Source organism: Rhinoraja longicauda, chromosome 19, assembly GCF_053455715.1.
Source record: "Rhinoraja longicauda isolate Sanriku21f chromosome 19, sRhiLon1.1, whole genome shotgun sequence".
Taxonomy (NCBI): Eukaryota; Metazoa; Chordata; class Chondrichthyes; order Rajiformes; family Arhynchobatidae; genus Rhinoraja; species Rhinoraja longicauda.
In genome coordinates, this window is record NC_135971.1 from 28,424,996 (window position 1) to 28,441,438 (window position 16,443).

Consider the following 16,443-nt stretch of genomic DNA (forward strand, 5'->3'; position numbering starts at 1 on the left):
TTCCTGGGGTCCATTACCAACCTGATTTTCCCAGTCTACCTGCATGTTGAAATCTCCCATAACCACTGTAGCATTACATTTGCGACATGCCAATTTTAGCTCCTCATTCAACTTGCACCCTATGTCGAGGCTACTGTTTGGGGGCCTGTTTAGGGTCTTTTTACCCTTACAATTCCTGATTCTATGTCACTCCTTGCAAGGGAGTGAATATCATTCCTCACCAACAGAGCGACCCCACCCCCTCTGCCCACCTGTCTGCCTTTTCTATACGTTGTGTACCCCTGAATATTCAGTTCCCAGCCCTGGTCCTCTTGTAGCCATGTCTCAGTGATTCCCACAACATCATACTTGCCAATGTCTAACTGAGCCTCAAGCTCATCCACTTTATTTCTTATACTTCGCGCATTTAAATACAACACTTTAATTTCCGTATTCACCTCCCCACAATTGTCCCTGACCTTACTCTCTTGTCCCTTCTAGAACTTCCCTCCCCATTCATTCGAGAGTCAAGTCAATTTTATTTGTATAGCACATTTAAACACAACCCACATTGACCAAAGTGCTGTACATCAGTTCAGGTACTAAGAACGAACATACAATGGCTCACAAACATAACAGCACATACATAAACAGTTCACAGCGCCCCCTCAGAGGGCCTCAAACGCCACAGGGAGTAGAAATAGGTTTTGAGCCTGGACTTAAAGGAGTCGATGGAGGGGGCAGTTCTGATGGGGAGAGGGATGCTGTTCCACAGTATAGGAGCTGCAACCGCAAAAGCGCGGTCACCCCTGAGCTTAAGCCTAGACCGCGGGATAGTGAGTAGCCCCAAGTCGGCCGACCTGAGGGACCTGGAGATAGAGAGGTGGGTTAGAAGAGTTTTGATATGGGGGGGGCAAGCCCGTGTAGGGCTTTGTATGTGAATAGGAGGAGCTTGAAGTTGATTCTGTACCGTACAGGGAGCCAGTGGAGAGAGGCCAGAATCGGGGTGATGTGGTCCCTTTTACGGGTACCCGGCAGGAGTCTCGCTGCGGCGTTTTGGACCAGTTGCAGGCGGGACAGGGATGATTGGCTGATCCCAGTGTATAGGGAGTTGCAGTAGTCTAGGCGGGAGGAAATGAATGCGTGAATGATTTTTTCAATGTCGTCAAATTGGAGGAATAGTTTGATTTTAGCTATGGTACGAAGCTGGAAGAAGCTGGCTTTTACCACAGCGTTGACTTGCTTGTCAAACTTTAATGCAGAGTCAAATATCACGCCAAGGTTTTTGACTAGGGAGGATAGGCTTCCAAGGCTGCCTGTTATAGTTTTGATGGAGTCGGGTGGAGGCGAATAGGATGACCTCAGAGTTGCTCTCATTTAGATGAAGGAAGTTCTGTGCCATCCATCATTTTATGTCCTCAAGGCAGTGCATGAGGCTGATTAAATTTGACCGGTTGTTGGGTTTCAGGGGGAGATAAAGCTGTGTGTCATCAGCATAGCAGTGGAAAGAAATGCCGTGCCTTTGAATGATTGGCCGAGGGAGAGCATGTACAGAGACAAGAGAATGGGGCCTAGGATGGAGCCTTGTGGAACCCCGCAGGAGAGGCTAGCTGGGGAGGAGGAATAATTGCCTATGTTGATGGAGAAACTCCTATTTTTGAGGTGGGAAACGAACCAGCTCAGGGCAGTGCCATCAACGCCAACCCCGTACCGGAGACGGTCAATAAGGATGGTGTGGTCTACTGTATCGAACGCTGCGCTGAGGTCGAGAAGATTTAGATTTAGAGATACAGCGTGGAAACAGGCCCTTCGGCCCACCGGGTCCGCGCCGCCCAGTGATCCCCGTACATTAACACTATCCTACACACACTAGAGACAATTTTTTACATTTGCCCAGCCAATTAACCTACGTACCTGTATGTCTTTGGAGTGTGGGAGGAAACCGAAGATCTCGGAGCAAACCCACGCAGGTCACGGGGAGAACGTACAAACTCCGTAGACAGCACCCGTAGTCAGGATCGAACCTGAGTCTCCGGCGCTGCATTTGCTGTAAGGCAGCAACTCTACTGCTGCGCCACCGTGCCGCCCGAGAAGGAGCAGGATTGCACAGTCGCCGGTGTCGATGGTGAGAAGCAGGTCATTGTATACCTTCAACAAGGCAGACTCTGTGCTGTGGTGGGCCTGAAACCTGACTGGAAACTTTCCAGGATGGTATTTTGGTGTAGGTAAGGCAGTAGTTGATTTAGAACGACCTTTTCAATGACTTTTGACAGGAATGGCAGTTTGGAAATGGGTCTGTAGTTGCTAGGTAAGGTGGGGTCTAAGTTAGGTTTTTTCAGTAGGGGCTGGACCACCGCGTGCTTGAAGCAGGTTGGAACGGTGCCAGTGGCCAGAGAACTGTTGATAATAGAGAGGATGCTGGGGCCAGCTATTGCAATCACATCCTTCAGAAGGCCAGCTTGGGGACAGCGTCAAGGGGGCAGGTTGCAGGTTTCATAGTGGAGACAAGCTCTGCAAGGGAGGATAGAGTGACGGGTTGGAAACAGTCCAATTTAGATGAACAGACTAGTGAGACATCGAAGGTATTTATTCACAAAATGCTGGAGTAACTCAGAGGGTCAGGCAGCATCTCAGGAGAGAAGGAATGGGTGACGTTTCGGGTCGAGACCCTTCTTCAGTCTGAAACCACAGTCTGAAGAAGGGTCTCGACCCAAAACGTCACCCATTCCTTCTCTCCTGAGATGCTGCCTGACCCGCTGAGTTACTCCAGCATTTTGTGAATAAATACCTTCGATTTGTACCAGCATCTGCAGTTATTTTCTTACAGACCAGCGAGACAGCTAGGTCACGGGTGGGAGGGGAAATATTCATTCTAATGTTCTCAACTTTGCTAGTGAACAATTTAGAAAATTCTTCGCACTTAGCAGGGGACCCAACTAAGCTGGTACTGGGGGCGGGACATATGACAGAGGTAATTGTGCTAAATAGGACCTTGGAGTTATGAGAGTTTTGTGGAAATAAGGTCGGAAAAGTATTGATATAGAGTCTCTGCTTCTACCATGCCCTCCAGCAGCATGTTCTGGATTCCAAAGAAGGGATGAAAAGGAGGCAGAAAATCTTCAGCCAGAAACGTATGTGAGAAGTAATCAGCCTATTCCAGCAGAGATTGGGAATACTGCAGGATCCATAACACCCCTGCTCCGATAATCCTTTATGTAACTTCAGACTTTACTTTTGACTTTCGAGATGCAGCGCAGAAACAGGCCTTTTGGCCCACTGATCCATGCCGATCAGCGATCGTCTCCAGTACACAAGCTTTATCCGACACACTAGGGACAATTTATAGTTTTTACTGAAGCCAATTAACCTACAAACATGTGCGTCTTTGGAATGTGGGAGGAAACCAGAGTACTCAAAGAAAACCCACTCGGTCACAGTGAGAAAGTACAGAGAGCACCTGTAGTCAGGATTGAACCTGGATCCCTGGTGCTGTGAGGCAGCAACTCTACCGCTGCACCACTGTTTGGAAATCCCAACAGTTTGGCATTGCTCACCAGGTAATGTTTGCCTTGCTAATGTTCACTCACCAGGGCCCCACTTCCCATGCTCCCTTTAAATATATCAGGTCCACTGGAAAATTCATTGTTCAACTCTGTAATATGTTTTTAAAATGGAATGAAAAAGTTGTAAATTAATAGCATTTGATTTAGCCAATTGTTGGGAATATTTGCTGGTCCAGCATTGCCAAATGCCCCAGACTCAGACTGAGGAAGGTGATACACTCAGTGTGCAAGGTTCCAAGGCTGGGTGTGAAACTGGCTGTCAGGGTATAACTACCACATCTCTCCAAGCCCGTCCCCTGCCCGTGAGGTGCTGGTATCCCACACACACTCTCTGTAGTCTGGAGTCCATGCGTTTGTGGTGTCACACGGGAATAGAGCTGCCCCTTGTTCATCCCTGCACCTTGCATCAGGAGCAGGGAGCAGCTTCTGAGACTTTGAGAAACTCCCCCAATGATGGGACTGGGCACAGACTGTGATCATCACCAGCCCTGTACTCACCTCTAGATGCCCTGCTGCTGAGCCTGCAGCCGCTGCCTCTCCTTGATCAGTAAGATGATTCCCACCACGGCACTGATGATTCCCAGAGTGAGTCCCAGAGCACAGATCACGGTTCCAGGGCCGGACGCTTCCTCAGGTACCTCGGGCTCTGGGGAGAGACGAGGGAAGGGTGAGGATCCCACAGAGAGCCTGGGGTGAACACAAAGCAGAGAGTGTTGTACTTCGTGGTCCGGTACCTGTTGTACCTTTAGTGACTCTGGACGGACCACAAGTACACGTGTATAAAAGGTTACATTGCTGGAGCTCAACTCCAGGCTGTTTATTCCGTGGTCATCTGGATCCAGAGTGACCACCCAATCACACCAACCTCTTATATACGCATTCCTGCACATGCAAACAAAGTAGTCCTTGGGATACACAAAGTAGTCCCAGCAATATCACAACATCCCCCTTGTCTTATAAAAGAAATATATATATATATATATATATATATATGTAACAACAAACTCTAAACACAAACGTTTTTTTGAAACATCATAAAACATTAACAAATATCAACGGTAACGTGCAGGTTTCTTACTGGCACGTCCCGAGCGTGTCACATAATCCCCATCATCATTACGGGCCGGTCGTTCCTCCGCTTCACATTGGGTCTCAACCCTATCGCTGTCTGGGGGGACACAATGGGGACCAACCCCTGGCTTCTCCAGTGGAAGACGTCTCAACTGCACTCGATTCCTCCTGAACCGATTTCCATTCAGCGTCTCAATAATGTAAGACCTTGACTGGGGTTCGTCGCAGACCGATCTCACTTCTGCTGGAACCCAGACCTGATTCGCTTTATCCAGAACCCGGACCTTCTGTCCAGCGTGTAATGGCAACAAGTCATGTCTCTTGACCGAACTGTCAAACTGTGCCTTCCTATTCTGCTTACGCTCCTCAAGTCGCTCAAAGGTCCTCTGCCCTTCGTATGCCTTGTTCATGTCAAGGTTCGTGGGGAGAGGCGTCCGAATCTGTCTTCCAAACATCATCTCCGCCGGTGACGGTAACTTGGAATCAATCGGTGTAGTGCGCAAGTTGAGTAAAGCTGCTGCTACACTCTGTCTCGTTGCCAAGGACTTCTTGATAACAGACTTCACCGTTCGTACCATGCGCTCAGCCAGCCCATTCGACTGAGGGTACCTAGGCGACGACGTTGTATGGGTGATTCCCCATTGCTTGCACATGGACTGGAAAGCTTCACCCACAAATTGTGGAGCATTGTCGGAGATGATCTCCGTCGGTGCTCCTAGCAGACCAAACATTGCAGTCACCATATTAGCAACCATGGCACTCGTGGTGCTAGTCAGTCGGTTCACCACCGGAAACTTGGAATGGTAATCCACCATGACAAGATATTGAACGTTGTCAATTTCAAACATGTCCATTGCTATTTTGGTCCAAGGTGTGACTGGTATCTCATGTGGCATGAGTGTTTCCCTCATTTGCTCTGGCATGTGCATCTGGCACGGACTACACCTTCGGACAAGGTCATCAATGTGTTGGTTCATGTTGGGCCAATAGACCATTTGTCTCGCTAGAAGTCTCGTCTTCTCAATGCCTTGGTGGCCAACATGAAGTTGCTGCAATACATCCTGTCTCATCGACTCTGGAATGACTACTTGCCGTCCTTTGAAAATGGCCCCATTTGACATGCCCAACTCATCTCGAAAAGGCCAGTAGGGCCGCAGGTCGGTAGGTATCTCCTGTAGGGTCGCCAGCCATCCGGAATGGACATACTGCATAACCCTATGCAGTATAGGGTCACGACAAGTTTCTGTCTGCAGCTCCACCCTTTTGAGTTTGCCGAAGTGTATCAGGTCGACACCTAGCGTGTCCTCGATGTGGTCGAAGAAGATGCTCTCTACATGTACATCGAGATCTATGCTCTCTGTCTTCTCCGGATTGGGCAGCCTGCTGAGAGTGTCAGCAATGATCATCTCAGCCCCAGGTCTGTGCTCTATGGTGAAGTTGTATCCTTGCACCTTGATGAGCAACCGCTGCAGTCGGGGTGGGGCACTCGTGAGTGGTTTGCTGCAGATAGTGACAAGAGGCTTGTGATCAGTCAGCACCTTAAAATCCCGCCCAAATAGGTACGTATGAAACCTTGTGATGCCAAAAACCAATGCAAGGGTCTCGCGTTCAATATTGGAGTAGTTGGACTGGCATGAAGACAGTGCCTTCGAAGCGTACGCAACAGGCCGTCCTTCCTGCGAAAGGCATGCCCCCACTCCTTTCATTGACGCATCTACCTCAAGGGTGACAGGAGCATCAGGGCGATAGTACTGGAGGACAGATTCCTCCTGTATGCAGCTCTTCAGGTTACAGAACGCCGTTTGGTGGTCTTCTTGCCACAAGAATGGGACATCTTTCTTCAGCAAATCCCTCAAAATGGCGACCAGGTCAGCATACTTTGGGATGTAGGGCGATAAAAAATTCATCATCCCCAGGAACCGTTGTAAATCTTCCTTATCTTGTGGTGTTGGCATCTTATGAATGTCCTGCACCTTACCAAGATCTGGCCGAATGCCTGTGTCTGAATACATTGTCCCGAAGAAGTTGATGGAGTTAGCCTTCACTACGCACTTAGCACTGTTGAAAGCTAGTCCTTCCCGGGACGCTGCCTCTAACAGCTTCTGTAGATTATAATCATGTTCTTGCGCTGTGGATCCCACTATGACAATATCATCCGCAATGCAGACGCATCCAGGAACCTGTTCTATGATCGTGTCCATACGCTGCTGGAATATATCCTGACTCACCGACAAACCGAAAGGCAACCTCTTGTAGCAATACCTGCCAAAAGACGTGCGGAACGTGGTAAGTTCCTGGCTAGCCTCATCAAGTCGGACAGACCAATAACCCGCTTTAGCATCGAGTTTGGAGAACAATTTCCCATTGGCAAAAGCCGGATTGATCTCCTCAAGTGTCTGGATCTTGTGTGGGCAACGTTTGAGACTTGCATTCAAACGCTTCGGGTCTAGGCATACCCTGATTGACCCATCCTTCTTAACGGAGGTGGTTATTGAACTGCACCAGTCCGTATGGTGAGTCACCTTTCGGATGACTCCATCATCTTCCATCTTGTCCAACTCAGCCCGCAACTTGTCTTTGAGATGGATTCTACATTTCCTTGGCGCATCAATGTGTGGTGTGGCCTCCTCCTTGAGATGAAGGGTGGCTGGCCCCTTGAAGTTGCCAATCCGATCAAACTGATTAGGCCACCTCTTCATTAGGTCCCCCACCGAGTTGAAACTGTCTTGCTCCTTCCGAGCATCTGATGGGTGCTCCTCTGTTCCCATAGCATGTATCGTGACAACCTGAAGTTGCTCAATACCTGGGAGGCCGATGACAGCGGATCCTGCCACGTCTACCACAAAAAATTCCTGAGGACACCACATCGACCCTTGGTATCGGCACGAAACGGATATAGTTCCAACACACATGATTTCCGTCCCATTATATGCTGTCAGACGGACTTTGCATGGTCGTAGGTGCTGCTTGTATTTGTCATTGGGATACATGTCTCGTATGATCCGAAGGGGAAGAGTATTTCCTCCAGCCCCGGTGTCTATCTTCACCTTCAGTCGATGTTGCCCCTTCATTGACGGGCATTTGATGTTCAACACCGCAAATGCCTCATCACCCATTGGAGGCATCCTGTCCATACCTGAAATGGTGATATTATGGACATACATATCCGATCCTTCCTCTTGACTGTCACAGCACGATGCATCACCGTCATGGGACTGCTGCTGCACCTCGTCAACTCGCTTGTATTTGCCCCTGGACCATTTAGATGGGCGCACAGGATCCACTTTATTCCTACAGCATTTTGCCCAATGCCCTTTCTTGCCACACTTCTTGCATGTGTCGCGATACGCCGGGCATTGCCTAGGCTTATGAAACAAATCACAGTAGCCACAAGGGTTTTGTCTCTCATCCTGCGACTTCTGTTTCGTCGACCCTCGTGTCTTGACAGCATCAATATGGCTAGACCCGGGCTCTAAATTTGCAATGCACTGTCTGCCCGCTGCAATGGCCTCATACTGCCTGCCTAACGTAAGCACCTCTGGAATGGTGTGACCTTTAGGCTTCTGTAGAAGCTCTCGCTGTAGACCTTCATGGGGCGTGGACGTGATTACCAACTCCATGACTCTGTCAGTGAGCTCCTGCTCAGTGAAGTCACACTGGAGACTTTTTTCACGACACCGGGTCACAAACTGAGCAAGCAACTCCCCCGGCTTCTGGCGATACCGCATCAACTCCAACCTGTGAACCCTAAAATTTACCTTCGTCCTCAGCTGGTCCTCAAAAAATGCCCATATGCACTCCGGTTTGTTCCGATCCTCCACACTCAGACCTGACGCATTCAAACGACAAAGTCCTTCCACTCCCAAAGCAATTTTTATCTTCGTGGCCTGCTTAGATTCCGATGCAACTTCTAAGTCTTCCAGGCACAGTTGCAACCTTTCCTTGAACAGGGAGAACTCAGTGGGGATGTCCAGCACTTGCCAGTTCATTTCAGGTAACCGAGACATATTATTTGCACTATATGGCGGAAACACGGTAACTTGAACAATTACAAATAAAACCAAAAACAACCGTATCACAGGACCCCAACCCTTGCTATCAGCAAATCTATAGCACTATATGCATTCACAGAAATAAACATACATATACCATAGTATCAAATGCAAACAGTAATCTTGCAGTATTACACACAGATAAGCACACAAACCAATGTCCAAATCTTCCCTTCAAGAAGCAGACTGGCCGTGTAGATCAGCGTAGCGTAGGCTCTAGATGGGTGAAGGTCGCTGCTCCACTGCGATGATCTGCCTCGCAACGATGGGCTCGCAACGATGGCCTCGCAACGATGGGCTCGCAACGATGGGCTCGCAACGATGGGCCCGCAACGATGGGCTCGCAACGATGGGCTCGCAACGATGGGCCCGCAACGATGGGCCCGCAACGATGGGCCCGCAACGATGGGCTCGCAACGATGGGCTCGCAACGATGGGCTCGCAACGATGGGCCCGCAACGATGGGCCCGCAACGATGGGCTCGCAACGATGGGCTCGCAACGATGGGCTCACAACGATGGGCTCACAACGATGGGCTCACAACGATGGGCTCGCAACGATGGGCCCGCAACGATGGGCTCGCAACGATGGGCTCGCAACGATGGGCTCGCAACGATGGGCCCGCAACGATGGGCTCACAACGATGGGCTCGCAACGATGGGCCCGCAACGATGGGCTCGCAACGATGGGCCCGCAACGATGGGCCCGCAACGATGGGCCCGCAACGATGGGCCCGCAACGATGGGCCCGCAACGATGGGCCCGCAACGATGGGCCCGCAACGATGGGCCCGCAACGATGGGCCCGCAACGATGGGCTCGCAACGATGGGCCCGCAACAATGCAGCTCCCAGCCGCTGTAACCGCGGTGCGAACGGGCCTCGACTGCGGTGCGCGTTGGCCCCGCCCACAGGTGCTCCCGGCCGCTGCCGCTCAGTCGACGCGTGCTGCCGCTGCCGCTGCCGCTGCCGCTGCCTCGGGCCCAGGGCCTTCCCGACTCACCGGTCGCCGCGCCTGGGGAAAGATGCAGTGCCTCGGCCTTACCGGTCATCGCGCCTCCGTGGGTGGTCGGTCCCTCCGGACTCTGCACTCCCCCGCGATGCCAGGTCTCACCGGTCCCGGTCGGTGACGGTGTCGGTGTGGGTGTGGGCCTTCCTTCACACACCTCCCTCCCTCCCTCAGCAGCTTGCAACGTCCCGTCGGCAGCTCAGCTCAGCGCTGACTACAGATCAGGTAAGTGCACATACACGGTAGGCCCTGTCGAGAGGCAATCCAGCGTCCCGTACGAGCTGGAAACTACTCTTTATTTCTGTTTCTTTCTCCTAGGGCACTAGTTTAATTATTTTTGTAGTATAATTTTCACAAAAAAACTTTAAAAAATTTTTTTTTTTAATGACTTGTGAACCTTTTCCGCTTGGGTTTCTCTTTACCTTTCTAGGCAAATCACCAAACCGCTGCCACCATGTTGTACTTCGTGGTCCGGTACCTGTTGTACCTTTAGTGACTGGACGGACCACAAGTACACGTGTATAAAAGGTTACAATGCTGGAGCTCAACTCCAGGCTGTTTATTCCGTGGTCATCTGGATCCAGAGTGACCACCCAATCACACCAACCTCTTATATACGCACTCCTGCACATGCAAACAAAGTAGTCCTTGGGATACACAAAGTAGTCCCAGGCAATATCACAACAGAGAGCTGGGGCACCAAGCCCACCTGGGTGGAGGGGAGCCAGTCCCACCCCAAACACACACCCACCATCAACAAACCCTGGCCACACACGACAGTAACCCTCCGCTCATGGCTGGGTGACAGGTTTGCACAGGTCATTGGTGAACCCAACGTTGGTACAGTGTGTGGATTGGACGTCAAAGATCCCCATATTCAGCAGTCTCAAGGTGAAGATGTCTTTCCCCAAACTCTCCCTTTGATTGAATGATTGTCCTATATTGGTGGCCCCTGGATTTACTCTTCCCATAGGAACATCTTGTTTATTCCAACCTTCATCTTCTGTGTGGAGTTTGCACATTCTCCCTGTGACCACATGGGTTTCTTCCGGGTGCTCTGACTTCCTCCCACATCCCAATGCCCTCAGTCCGGAGGGTTGATACAAAGATAGGTAGATGGGCAGATAGTGTAGAGAAAGCAGGGACTCTGCAGAAGGATTTGGACAGGTTGGGAGAGTGGGCAGAGAAGTGGCAGATGGAATATAGTGGAGCAAAGTGTGGAGTCATGCATTTTGGTAGTAGGAATAAAGGCAAAGACTATTTTCAATTCAGAAATCAGTGGTGTAAAGGGACTTGGGAGTGCTGGTGTAGGATTTCCAAAAACGTACTCTGCAAGTTGAATCAACAAAACTACAAAAGCTTTTCACTGTACGTCGGTAAACGTGACAATAAACTAAACTGAATAACAGGTAGAAAGGAAGGTAAAATGCATTGTTAGCATGTATTTTGAGAGGAGTGGAATATTTTAAACAGGATGCAATTCTGAGGCTTTATAAGGTCAGACCACAATTGGAGTATTATGAGCAGATTTGGCCCACATATCTGAGGAAAGATGTGCTGGCTTTGGAGAGGGTCCAAAGGAAATTTACGACAATGATCTCAGAAATGATTGAGTTAACATATGATCAGCGTTTGACGGCACTGGGCCTGTACTCGCTGGAGTTTAGAAGGGCGAGGGGGGACCTCATTGAAACTTACCGAATAGTGAAAGGCTTGGATAGAGTGGATGTGGAGAGGATGTTTCCACTAGTGGGAGAGTCTAGGACAAGAAGCCATTGCCTCAGAATAAAAGGACGTCCCTTTAGAAAGGAGATGCGGAGGAATTTCTTTATTGGTGAATGTGTGGAATTCATTGCCACAGAAGGCTGCGAAGGCCAGTTCAATGGATATTTTTAAGGCGGAGATTGATAGATTCTTGATTAGTACGGTTGTCAGGGGTTATGGGGAGAAGGCAGGAAAATGGGGTTGAAAAAGAAAGATAGATCAGCCATGATTGAATGGCGGAGTAGACTTGATGGGCCCAATGGCCTAATTCTGTTCCCAGCACTTATGAATTTATGATGGGATTTCTCAAAGAGATGGCATAGACCTAATGGTCTGAATGTTCTCAAATACAATGAGAAAAGTAAGAATATAAATAAATAAAGTAATCTGCACTTAATGAAACTAACTGTCTCCATTGTTCCCCTGTTGTATTGCCCCACAGCTGAGCATCAGAGACCTGTCACATCCTGTCACATTTTGTCAGGAGACCTTCTGCCCCAACTCTCTGTGGAGGCCTAGGTCACATGAACCATCAACTTCCTCTCCCAGGATCATTCCAGCTGACTGTAGCAGATCTCAGCCACATCCCTGTTTGTCCAAAATCACAAATGTTCTGCTCATCACATCTGGGAGGTCACCCAGCTCCCTGCTCACCAAGGAAGTGTTTCACATTTGATTTCTATTGGCCGAAGACAGACACACTAACTCAGCCAGTAGGGTGGCATCTCTGGAGAAAAGGAATAGGCGTCCTTTCGAGTCGAGACCTTTCTTCAGACTGAGTCAGGGGAAAGGAGAATGAGAGATATAAACGGTGCAGGAGAAACAAATGGAACTTATGCAAAAACAACGATAATCAAAGAAATGTTGGGCACACAAGAGGCCATTGTTGGCTGTGGAATAGGTGACGATGACTCTGTCCCTGTTGCCAATGAGGGGCAGATGAGCAAGAGAAAAGCTGTGGAGTTATGAGCGGACACATGTCTAGGATGGAGATCTGTGATGGAATCCCCATTTCCTAAAGACATCTCAAGGAAAGGGAGACGAGAGATTTAGAACAAATGTTTGAAAGATATGGAAAAAGACAATGATAAAGGAAGTAGTCCATTGTTAGCTGTGGGCTAGGTGAAAACGAGTTGGAGACAATGGATGTAGGGCAAGTTTATTTTTATACAGAAGTGGTGGATGTCTGGAGCACATTGCCAAGGTGGTGGTGCAGGGATATGATAGCAGCATTTAGAGTCAGAGTGGTACAGTGTGGAAACAGGCCCTTCGGCCCAACTAGCCCACACTGGCCAACATGACCTAGCTACACTATTCCCACCTGCATGCGTTTGGTCCACATCCCTCCAAAATGGTCCTATCCATGTACCTGTCCAACTGTTTCTTAAATGTTGGGATAGTCCCAGCCTCAATTGTTTCCTCTGACAGCTTATTCTGTACACCTGTCACCCTTTGTGTGAAAAAGTGACCACTCAAATTCCTATTAAATCTTTTCCCCTTCACCTTGAACCTATGTTCTCTGGTCCTCAATTCCCCTACTCTGGGCAAGAGAGTCCTTGCATCTACCCGATCTATTCCATTCATGATTGTGTATACCTCTAGAAGATCACCCCTCATCCTCCTGCGCTCCAAGGAATAGAGACTTAGCCTGCTCAACCTCTCCCGATAGCTCACACCCTCTAGACCTGGCAACATCCTCGTAAATCTTCACTGAACCCTCTCAAGCTTGACAATATGTTTCCTATAACACGGTGCCCAGAACTGAACACAATGTTCTAAATGCGGTTTCACTAACGTTTTATAAAACTGCAACATAACCTCCCAACTTCTATACTCAATACTCTGACTGATGACGGCCAATGTGCCAAAAGCCTTTCTGACCACCTTATCTACCTGCGACTCCACCTTCAAGGAACCATTCACCTGTACTCCTAGATCCCTCTGCTCTACAACACTACCCAGAGGCCTACCATTCACTGTGTAGGTCCTGCCCTTGTTAGATGTCCCAAAATGCAACACCTCACATTTCTCTGTATTAAATTCCATCAACCATTCCTCCGCCCACCTGACCAATCGATCCAGATCCTGCTGCAATCGTTCACAACCATCTTCACTATCTGCAAAACCACCCACTTTTGTATCATCAGCAAACCTGCTAATCTTGCCCTGTACGTTCCCTTCCAAATCATTAATGTAGATGACAAACAGTAACGGGCCCAGCACCGAACCCTGATCACACCACTAGTCACAGGCCTCCAGTTCAATAAGCCACCTTCCACCATCACCCTCTGCTTCCTTCCATGGAGCCAATTTGCTATCCATTCAGCTATCCATGGATCCCATGTGATCTAACCTTCCAGAGCAGCTTACCATGCGGAATGCCTTACTGGAGTCCATGTACACAACATCTACAGCTCTGCCCTCATCGACCTTTTTATCACGTCTTCAAATTAATCAGATTTGTGAGACAAAACCACCCATGTACAAAACTATGCTGACTGTCCCGAATCAGCCCTTTCCCATCCTAATGCCTGTATATCCTAACCCTCAGAATACTCTCTAGTGACTTTCCATTGACAGATATTAAGCTCATCGGCCTATATTTCCCAGCTTTTTCCCTCCAGCCTTTCTTGAGAACAGGTTCACCCACGTGGAAGCTGTTGGGGAAGAAGACGTTACCACACTGAACAGCAGACTGGCCTGTGAAGCAAAACGTGCTGTTGAGCCAAAACCAAAGAGGCCGACGTCAGGCAACGCCATGGTAGTAGGAGACTCAATTGTGAGAGGCACGGACACGGTTTCTGCGGCAACAGGCGGGATTCAAGGATGGTGTGCTGCCTCCCTGGTGCCAGGATCCAGGATGTCACGGACAGAGTGCAGAAACTCCTCAAGGGTGAAGGTGAACAGCCAGATGTGATAGTGAATGTCGGCACAAACGACGACAGAAAGAAGGGGATGGATATTCTGCAGCGTGACTTTAGAGAGCTCGGAAAAATGCTGAAATGCAGGACCTCCAGGGTGGTTATCTCCGGTTTGCTTCCAGCTCCTCGGAACAGGGAGATACAGGACCTGAATGTGTGGCTGAGGAACTGGTGCAGGGGGCAGGGATTTAGATTCTTAGATCACTGGGATCTGTTTTGGGGTAAGGGGGAATTGTACAAAAGGGATGGATTTCACCTTAACAGGTGGGGGACCAGCATTCTGGCAGGCAGGTTTGCCATTGCTACACGAGTGGGTTTAAATTAAATAGGGTGGGGTGGGGAGGGGTCAAATGGGATAGTCAAGGATGGAGTTAAAGGGAAAGAGAGTAAAGGGATAGATAATGACCCCAGAATAAACGGGAAAGAAAGCTCACAAAGGGAGAGGAGAGTATGGCCAAGTGTAATAGGGATCGATGAGAAGGGTGAGATGAGTAAGGAATTAAAAGTACTATATATGAATGCGCGAAGTATAAGAAGTAAAGTGGATGAGCTTGAGGCTCAGTTAGGGGTTGGTAGATATGACATTGTGGGGATTACAGAGACGTGGCTGCAGGAGGATCGGGCCTGGGAACTTAATATTCAGGGTTATACATCCTGTAGAAAGGACAGGCAGGTGGGCAGAGGTGGTGGGGTAGCTCTGCTGGTGAGGGACAAAATTCAGTCCCTTGCGAGGGGCGACAAAGGGACTGATGAGGTAGAGTCACTGTGGGGTGAGTTGAGGAATTGTAAAGGTAAGAAGACATTACTTGATGTGATCTACAGACTCCCAAATAGTAGCCCGAATGTAGGGTGTAAGTTGCAGCAGGAGTTTGTAAGATTTGAGAAGTTTTCCCTCATTCTGAAAGCAACACAAAACCAAAGAGCTGCAGTTTGGACATTTTAAACGGGAGACTGGGGCTGATAGCGGAGAAAGGCTGCGGTCGGTTTTTTTCCAAGGGACCAGCCACAAAAGCAAAAACCTTACAGCCCAGTCTCTAGGTTTCTGCAAAGCCACGGCCAGAACAATGGATGGGTATTGGCCATGCAGAAACCTGCGAAACCAGGTCGAAGTCCAGACACTGGGGCGCTGACATCAGCATACTCACAATGCCCCAAGCCGACCTACACAGTTAATCTCGTTAAGGGGGCACAATAGCCCATAGAAAACTACCTGGTAGGTGATGGGAAACCAGTTAAACCCATCACCTTGCAACGAAATACCAATTAACACCGTCTGGCCATCCCCGGTATCCCCGGACATAAGCGCAGATCAGAGAGAAAACTCATACATATCTTTTTAAACAAAGAGATTCCAAGATCTGGCGGGAGATAGGACGGGTCAGAATAGTATAACTGGCCACGACTTTTGGGTTTTAAACAAAAGAAGAAATACTGGAAGAAGAAGCTGAAGCAAGGACTCTAGAAGAAAACCTGCAAGGAACGCAAGCAGGCAAGAAAACGGATGCAAGGAAGCAAGTCAAACGAATGCAGGAGGAAGAAAAGACAGGCAAGCAGAACGGATGCAAGAGAGAGGAACAGGCACGCAACTCGAGGAGAAATACTGCAAAACGAACAGCCAGTAACCCCAGTAATAGCCCCATGGTGAGCAGGTACCCGATCTTGCATATCCTGGACATAGTTTAGTGTAGAGGGGAGGGTGGTTTGAATAAACGTGGGTGTGTAAAGGAGTGTGTGTTGGTCAATTTTGCGATGTGTCGTACGTTCCCCATCTTACAGTCGTGTATATGTCTTGTAGAACTGTGTGTGTTTTATGATTCATAGTTATAAGTATTCGTGTGATTCGGTATGTGTTTTATAGACATGTATTATAGAAATGTATAAGTATTCATGGACAATAGTCCCAAGCGCTAAATAAAAGCCTTTTTCATTTAAACCCTGGTTTTCAAATCTGGTCTGGTGGAATTTTTCTGCACTATAAACGCTCCTGCATCTAAGTCCAGTGTCTAGAACCGTAGGGGTGAGTGGGTCGAACCACTCACGGGGAACCAGTGTGCGCGGCCTGGTCAAGGGATCAGAGCAAGGCACGG

At 49.0% G+C, this 16,443-nt stretch overlaps 1 protein-coding gene across 1 annotated transcript in view; it reads right to left on the reverse strand.

Moving 5' to 3' along the window:
• Positions 1 to 16,443, reverse strand: part of LOC144603207 (RLA class II histocompatibility antigen, DP alpha-1 chain-like) — a 70,446-nt gene that overhangs the window by 18,883 nt on the left and 35,120 nt on the right. The window contains 1 exon segment of the mRNA XM_078416397.1: positions 4,041 to 4,188. Within this exon segment, the coding sequence (XP_078272523.1) occupies positions 4,043 to 4,188 (146 nt within the window). The 3' untranslated portion in view covers positions 4,041 to 4,042.